Source organism: Miscanthus floridulus, chromosome 10, assembly GCF_019320115.1.
Source record: "Miscanthus floridulus cultivar M001 chromosome 10, ASM1932011v1, whole genome shotgun sequence".
Classification (NCBI taxonomy): Eukaryota; Viridiplantae; Streptophyta; class Magnoliopsida; order Poales; family Poaceae; genus Miscanthus; species Miscanthus floridulus.
This window is the reverse complement of record NC_089589.1, coordinates 139,120,120-139,128,939: the sequence shown is the minus strand read 5'-3', so window position 1 is coordinate 139,128,939 and position 8,820 is coordinate 139,120,120. Positions and strand designations below refer to the sequence as shown.

Sequence of the window (8,820 nt, the reverse complement as noted above, 5' to 3'; positions counted from 1 at the left end):
CAGGTCCTGCTCTGCAAAACAAGAAACACAACACTATAAGTTGAAAATTTCGGTAGAACCTCCCCTGTACAGGGAGGTTTCCAAAACCTGCAAAAAATAACGGCACGAAGGCCGACATTCACGACATTCACAATGGCACGAAGGCCGACATTCACAAAGGGACGATGCATATACCTTGGGCGGTGGCGGGACATGCACGCGCAGAAGAAGACGTTGAGAACTCCTCCTTCTTCCTCCTCCTTCTCCTTCTCTTCCCCTTCCTCCTTCCTCCTCTCCTTCTTCCCCTTCTTCTCTTCTTTTCCTCTTCTTCTCCTTCTCTTCCCCTTCCTCCTTCTCCTCTTCTCCTTCCTCCTACTTCACCTCTGCCTCCTCCCCTCCAAGAACCAACGGCGAGGGGGGGCGGGCTAGGCGTGGCCCCCACAGGGAGGGGAGGTGAAGGCGGCCCTCCCTCTCCTTCTCCGGCGGCAGCGGGCCGCCGGCGTTTAGTGGCGTCGGCGGGGGCGCGGGTGGGGCGCGGAGGGGAGGGGAGGGGAGGAGAGGCGGGCGCGCGGGTGGGGGCGGGTAGGCCAGAGCGGCAGGGTCGGTGGCCGCCAGCGCAGCGCGGGCCCGCAGCAGCGGGCGGCGGGGCGGCGGGGCTGGGGGCGGGCGCGGGCGGCGGTGCTGGGGGCGTAGGGCGGGGACGCGGCGCGGGGATGGGGATGGGGGCGCGGGGCTCGCCGGCGGGGGCGGGGCTCACCGGCGGGGGGGGGGGGGTGGCGGCCGGGCGGCGGCGGCGGGTCACAGAGACGGGTGCGGGGGCGTGTTGGTGTGTGTGTGGCCGATGGGGCTTCGGGGTGGGCCGGCTGTAGGACATTTCCTTTCCTTTGCCGAATGCCCACGAACTGGCACTCGGCAAAGGATTTTTATTTTTTTTTCAAATATCTTTGCCGAGTGCCGTAGATATGGCGCTCGGCAAAGAGTTTTCTTTTTTAAAAAAAAAGAAACAACCGTACTTAAAAGAAAAAAAACTTACCTCTTTGCCGAGTGCCGCAGATCTGGCACTCGGCAAAGCTCAGATTAAAAAAAATCCGAAATCATCCGTGTTTTTTTAAGAACTTTCACCTTCGCCGAGTGCCCCCCCTTAGGTACTCGGCAAAGAGTCTTTGCCGAGTGCCAGAGTTGGGCACTCGGCAAAGCATAATTTTTTTTTGTTTTTGCCTCTAAATTTTTTCTTCGGCCCTTATACATTAAGTTGAAGTACATCCTCAAATTTGGCACATTTCTCGATCTTTTTGCTATATATCCTTAATTTATTTCATTTAATTGCATTTTTCTGGGAAATGTAAGTTTGAACTGCAGGTGCATCGAATCATGGAATTCGACGAGTGGAAAAATGATATTCGCATTACTTATTGTATTTTGAGGCTGTTTCCAGGAGCACGCCCGAAGTTTCAAACATCTCACGCACGAAACATGGCGACAAAATTACGGGTGAAGTGTTTTTTAATTATATAAAATGCAAACGAAGTTCAAAAATCATGAAACTTGGTGACGCGTCTTTACATCACATGTGGAGGCTATGGTAAAAATTGGAGAATATTTCGCGCACATTGTCACGTAGGATGGTTAGAAACCTAGACATCTCACGTGAGATGTCTAGGTTTGTAACCATCCTACGTGACAACATGCGCGAAATGTTCTCAAATTTTTACCATAGCCTCCACATGTGATGTAAAGATGCGTCACCAAGTTTCATGATTTTCGAACTTTGTTTGCATTTTATATAATTAAAAAACACTTCACCCGCAATTTTGTCGCCATGTTTCGTGCGTGAGATGTTTGAAACTTCGGGCGTGGTACTGGAAACGGCCTCAAAATACAATAAGTAACGCGAATATCATTTTTTCACTCATCGAATTCCATGATTCGATGCACCTGGAGTTCAAACTTACATTTCCCGGAAAAATGCAATTAAATGAAATAAATTAAGGATATATAGCAAAAAGATCGAGAAATGTGCCAAATTTGAGGATGTACTTCAACTTAATGTGTAAGGGTTGAAGAAAAAGTTTGGAGGAAAAAAACAAAAAAAAAACTTTGCCGAGTGCCCAACTCAGGCACTCGACAAAGACTCTTTGCCGAGTGCCTAACGGGGGGTACTCGGCGAAGGCTGACGGCAAGTACCCCGTCAGCTCTTTGCCGAGGGCCATCCTTTGCTGAGTTCCCGGCACTCGGCAAAGAGGCTCTTTGCCGAGCGCCGGTCTTCGCCGAGTGCCTGGCACTCGGCAAAGCCGGCGACACTCGGCAAAGCCAGGCTCTCCCGTAGTGTGTTGCAGCATTTTATTTTGGGCCAGGATCAGTACGCGACGATCAAATGGCGAATGAGTTGTGCAGCAGCACTTGCAGTTTGGAAGGAAATAGATGATGCGCTTTGTCCCTGCGTCGTTCCAGATTGCTAGGCCAATGATTGAAAACAAAAGGCGGTACCGCATTGGCAAATGGCAAAAGGCTACAGGATTGTTTATCTATTTACTCGCTGGTTGTTGGCCTAATCCGTGGTGTAAGGCCTATCAATCTCAATGCCACAGAAGACAAAGAGCACTACTGGTTCTGCTTGTTGTTTGCTGGTGACAATCAAGCAAGCAAGCTGTCACGCACAAAACTCGATCGAGAAGCCAACGAAGCATACTTGTGCTCGAGACTTTGTCTGCTTTCCTTTTCTACCCTGTCAGTTCTATGCATATCATTTCTCTTCAGCATTTTGTCGGGATCGGAGAAATCTGAAATGTGCTGTGCAGGCAAAAAGTAAGGACAAAGGGGCCGACAAGGCCTGGGGTGGCCCACGCGTCGTCGATTGGTGGTGCCCCAAGACGAATCGCCTCTGCGTGCGCGACCTCGGCTTGGTTTGAAGACGCCGCCGCACCTCCTCCTCCTCCTCCTTCTTCTCCTCCTCCTCCTCCGTCACAGAAATTCTCCTCTCTCTCGGCAGCCACCACAGGCGAGGTGACGGAGCTTCGGGCGTATCCGATCCGCATGGCGGACAAGGAGGTAAGAGGAGAGCACCCAGCACCCAATGATACGAATCCTGACGCTTGCTCGTTTTGTGTCCTGTCCTTGCTGTTAATCTTGCAGTTTTAATTTGCTTGCGTGATGGGTCTTGTTGATTTCTCTCTGCTCGGAAGAAAAGAAATGTTCGGTCTTGTTACTACCACCGCCGTAAGATAAGGAACACCTGCTGCCCTTGGGATTTCTTCTTCTTCTTCTTTTGTTATCACTTCCTTTCTCTTGTTGGGAGCAGCAGAGTCGGCTTTTACCACGGCCAATAGTTCAAAACAGAGTTGAGAGGCCAACAAAACTGGTCTTCGTCTCCTGATTTGAGAATACATGCCCCTTTAGAACATGTATTAGACCGTCCGTCTCCAATGGTTGGAACTAACTGCTAGATTTAAGGTCTATGTGTTGTATCGACCTTAACAAGAACTATCGTAAAACATCACTTCCCCCATGGCCTAGCTTACTTCCAATAGCACTGCGTTTATAACCATCTATTTAATCCTTGTATCGCATCGCAGATCACCATGGTCGTCAAGGTTGACCTTGAATGCGAGAGATGCAACAAGAAGATCAGAAGGGTCCTCCACAAGATCAAAGGTATAACCCACGTCACCATATACTCAGTCATTCACCAATGCAAACGCCTCTATCTGCAGTCAGATAATGCCAATCTGCCATCACTTGGCTGCATGATCACTGTTGATTGTGATTGACTGGGTTGCGCAGACAAGATGAACATCAATACTATCTCGTTTGATGAAAAGAGGAATCTCGTGACCATCTCTGGCCCGTTCGACGCCGAGAAGGTCCGTCGGAAGCTCTGCTGCGAGGCTGGCCGGATTATCAAGGGCATGGACGTCAAAGCGCCCGAGGAGAAGAAGACCGAGGAGAAGAAGGACGGACGCACGGAAAAGGAGGAGGACGGAAGAAAGACTGCTGCGGCGCCCGCGGTCAACCTACGCCCGCTGCTGGAGAAGATGTTGGAGCGCCCCAAGGCCAGGACCCAGCCGGCCCCCTGCACCTGCTGCTGCGGCTGCAGCTGCGACAAGCAGACCACGCAGCCGCCAACAGCGCAGGTCGTCGTGGCCGTGCCGTCCGTCTGGCCCGCGTCGGCCAGCTCCGTCTCCGGCCATGGCTACGAGACGCCGTCCTCGTACTACGGCGTGCCGGTGTACAGCATCGAGGGGTGGTATTAATGAGGCGGCGACGAGCGGCTGCCGCACTTCCACCACCAGCAGCGGTGCTGCGAGGAGGACCCCCGACGGCGATGGCCATGGGCCATGGACAGTGACGGCCAGTGCTGAATCGAAAGAAAGAAAAAAAAAGAGGGATCAGAAACTCTTATTTAATTATGTGTTGTCGCGTGTGGTTGTTTATGCATGTCTGCGGTTTTTAATTTGCTTGTGCCTTATCCTACAGTGCAAGCCAGTTATTAGCTCTTGATGACCTCATATTTTATTTTATTTTCTCCGTTGACGCCTTCTTCTGATCAAGACCGCCTGTAATCTCCTGCTAGCTCCTGGCCATGCCGGTGCATATGTGTCTGAAAGATGCTGTGTTGCTGCAGTAAAATGATGGGTCCATCTTAATCTTCTGATTCTGGATCGAGCCCATGTGTTGATTGTGACAGTACTATATATTCGTCTGTTGGCCATGGAATCTGCAAACTAGCTGGTATGCTGCATACGAGATTTGAATTTATAGCCAACTAGCTCATCAGCACGGGCTTACAATCTTAAATAAAATATAGAAAATCCGTAAATGTATGGACAGTCGAGTAAATCCTTATCCCTGTCTTTCCAATTTTGGACGGGACTTGATCCGAACATTTTTTAAACATAAATGGCATGAGTTCTGCATTTCAATTAAGATACAAAGAGAAATGTACTAGTAGAGAAACGATCTTTCATCCACTTCAAAATTTGGCTGTAGTCCTGATATTTTTCGCGCCCGAGACTAGAGAAACCTTTAGGCCCGGTTGATAGCTCCAACCAGGACTAAAGGTCCACTGGTAGAGAACAGAGCTTTACTCCCGGTGGGGAACCCCCTCTAGTCCCGATTCCCCACCCGGAAGCAAGCATCCGGGACTAAAGGAGGGTCCTTTAGTCCCGGGTCAGGAACCGGGACTAAAAGGGGACCTTTAGTCCTGGTGGGTAACACCAACCGGGACTAAAGGTGTCTCCTGACATGCCACGATGGCCGGCACCCTTTAGTCCCGGTTGGTAATACGAACCGGGACTAAAGGTTTTTTTTCTTTTCATTTTTTGTTTTCTTTTCAAAATAGGTTTTCGAAGTCGTATTGTACGCTGCTAATTATACATTTATACGCACGTATAGTATGTTTCGGTTCAAGCACAATGAACGTATTAAATCACACAATTCAAGCATAGAAATATATATATATATATATATATATATATATATATATATATATATATATATATATATATATATATATATATATATATATATATATGCATGCATGCATCATATATATATTTACATGCATGCATGCATATGTGTATTTTACATTATATTATTTCATGTGCATATATTACAAAAGATTGCATTACAGTTGTTGTAATATAACAAGTTTCCTCTCATCCTCTAGCTTGGCTTCCATGACAGTGTTGGGTCGAAGTAGAACTCGCCCTTGGAATCGATGACCTGGTCATTCAAAAATCGGCTATAGACTCTTGAATTGCTTTGATTTGGTCTTGTCGTATGACCTTTTCCTCCAACCATCGAGCCTACAGGTTTGAATTAAAGGAAAATAAATTAATATATGTACATATATATATATATAAAGACATAGTAACACAATCAATAATAATAATTAAATGAATATATAGTGTATTTTTAACGTACTTTGAGTCTCTCTGTAGGAGTTATTTGGGAGACCACCTTGATAAACTCGCAAACATAGTAACCACAATAGTTGTTCCACTGTTCCTGCCTCAGACACCACTTTACGAGAAAAAGATTTGTCATCCAATCTGGTGATCCAGTGAAAGCTATATGTGTAATTAATAAAGATGATACGATTTAGGGGACTTACTTTCAAAGGGATTACATTCAGTGGCGCTTTGCATTTTCCCATGTGTTGCTTCTCAATAAAGGTTTTCCAAACACTGCCCAATAAAAAATTTGCCACGTCATCAGATATAGTTAATCATCATATTTGTGTGTATATATAGTTGCTAGAGATACCGAAATTACCTCTGGATAATATCTATCATATCTTGGTAGTCTTGTTGTGGTTTTCTCATCGAATCATAGATTATCAAGTGACTTTTCACCAGATCGATGTCCATCAATATCCAGTGATTGCTGCATGTGTTTATAGGATATAACGCATAACACTCATTAATTAACTAGAATCAACATATGAGCTATTAAGGATGATTGACATTATTAACACTCACTTGAAGTTGTAGGGAAAGAGTATATCCTTCTTGTGGCGTTGGTTCACTAAGAAGTTCATGAGGTTACTCTCTGACTCAGACTTCCAATTAGGCTTTGGAGTAACTGGGTCTTTGAATACTATATGGGGATCAACAAAACCAATTTTATTGCAGCCTTCCTTTCTGAGCTCTGTCATTGTAAATCTGCATATATATAGTATTTGTTAGGATAATTTATATGCATATACACACATATGATGAGTTTACTAATAGATCGAAAAAATTATTACTTACAGGCAATAGCAGCTAATGATAACTTTGTCCAGAGAGGTTAGGTGGTATAGTTGATGAAATTCTGCAAAGTCAACATACATAACATCATCGCCATGGAACCAATGTTCGTCTCTAATTCTGACACCAACACAGAAGTCTCCACCGGTAGACGCCTGCATGTACCACTTGTTTAGCAGGTACATTTGCGTCCCCAGATCACATAAGGCTTGAGTGTTGTATAGACTCTGGCCTAGTATAAATTTTTTCTTCCAAATATCAACCTCCGCCGCACTCTCAATGTTTCCATCACCAAACATATGGTAAAGGTCGAGATTAGTCTCTTCAATAAATTCACCAAGGTGATCCAAATCGACATCCGGAGGTATGTTTGCCTGATGCATTAATCCTAAATTCGAACCATATTCATTACCAACAACTAGCGGGGGGACTGATTGGTGCGATTGTTGTCCGAGTTGTGCAACTCCTTTCCCTGCCCGCTTCTTTTTCTGTGCCGCCTCAATTGACTTGGTGAGAGTGCGGTCATAGTCCGTTAACGTTGATTTGGACGGCTTACGAGATTCCCGCTGTTGTTGCTGGTAAGAAGCCACCTTTTTTCTTAGAATATCTGGAGCTACGAAGAAGTACGGTTTCTTCGGGTTTCTCCTTGCTTCTTGATCCTTTTTAATTTTGTCATAGAATCTAGACATATATTTTTTATATGCATCAGTTACTTCTTCCTTCTCTTCAGATATTATTTTGGGAATAGCCCTTGGTTTCACGGTGGCTTTCTTTACCGGCGGGGACTGATTCTTTGTTTGCGGGGCTAGCCTCTTGCTAGTACTTGGCTTCTTGGTAGGTAGGGGCGGGGGAGGCATTGGAGACCTCCTTGGAGGTGGTGGCAGCGGCATTGGAGACCTCCTTGGAGGTGGCGGCTACGGCGTTGGAGACCTCCTTGGAGATGGTGTGGATGTGGCCTCGCCTTCCAACACATTGTCATCGTACAGAGCACTATGTTGATCTGGCGATTGAACAATTGGATTTAGGTTGGGGGAGGATCTGCTACAAAAAAAGGAATGACATATTATTATGAGCAGATTGTTAATTATTTAAGCCAATATAAATTAATGATGTAGTGTTTTCATCCGCACCTATGGTGAGGTAGTTCAGGAGGAGGTGGAGGCGACATCCTGGGAATGATGATGTAGCGCTTGCGCCATAGAATGAATGTCTTCTCTGCTTCTCCTATAGTCTTCTCGCCATCACCTACAGGAATGTCAAGAGGCAAATCACAAAAACCTTTTTCAGCTTTATCTACCGAGATGGTAGCATATCCTTCTTGGATTATATTCCCATGAATCCTTGGTGTCTTGGTTCGGTCGATAGGATTAACAAGACCGATAGCCACCTTGATTGTGGAACTCCCCTTCAGAATGTGTAGCTCACACGATGTACAAGGTTCAGTGACATCATCCACAGGGAAGCGTAGTCCTGTGTCCCCTTGATTTGGTATCTCTGTGGAAGCGCAACTGCTTTTCAACTGAACAGATTGGCTAATGTTGATTCCTGGCTCTAATGCCTGCTTGCTTGCACTCACTGCTATTTGCACTTGCCTTCTGATTTCCTCCTGCATTCTTGCTTCAAGGTTTTTTTCCCGCTCCTATGCTTCACGCACCGCTTCCTCCAACCTCTGGAGCCGTTGTGCCTCTTCTTCCTTCTTTCTCTGGCGGCTTCTGTAGGAAGGTCTGTCCTGAGGGAATCCATGCTCCCACGAGACACTTCCTTTGCCTCTAGTTCGGCCACCATGTTCAATAGTCCCGATGGCGTATGTCAGTTCATCCTTCTCTCTGTTGGGCCTAAACACACCACTAGCAGTAGCTCTCTGAGCATAAAACAATCTTTCTGCTGCTTCTTGCAGTCTTGCGCCATAAACGCACTTCCCTGTCTCCTAGTCCAGTGTTCCCCTATGAGCGAAAAACCAATTCTTTGCACGCTCTCCCCACTCGAGTGATTCTGGTGTGATACCCTTGGCAAGAAGGTCTGCTTCCATTTTGTTCCACTTCTTAATGGCAGTCGGGTAGCCACCTGATCCCAAGTTATGGTGGTATGTCTT

At 46.5% G+C, this 8,820-nt stretch overlaps 1 protein-coding gene across 1 annotated transcript; it reads left to right on the top strand.

Annotated features, from left to right (window-relative positions):
- The first annotated feature begins 2,675 nt into the window (after window positions 1-2,675).
- Window positions 2,676-4,484, top strand: LOC136485851 (protein PYRICULARIA ORYZAE RESISTANCE 21-like). Its single transcript, XM_066482675.1, has 4 exons — window positions 2,676-2,882; window positions 2,969-3,027; window positions 3,552-3,630; window positions 3,760-4,484. Exons 2-4 carry the CDS (start codon window positions 3,013-3,015, stop codon window positions 4,227-4,229), a joined length of 564 nt encoding a protein of 187 aa, XP_066338772.1. The 5' UTR covers window positions 2,676-2,882; window positions 2,969-3,012; the 3' UTR covers window positions 4,230-4,484.
- Window positions 4,485-8,820: the final 4,336 nt, after the last annotated feature.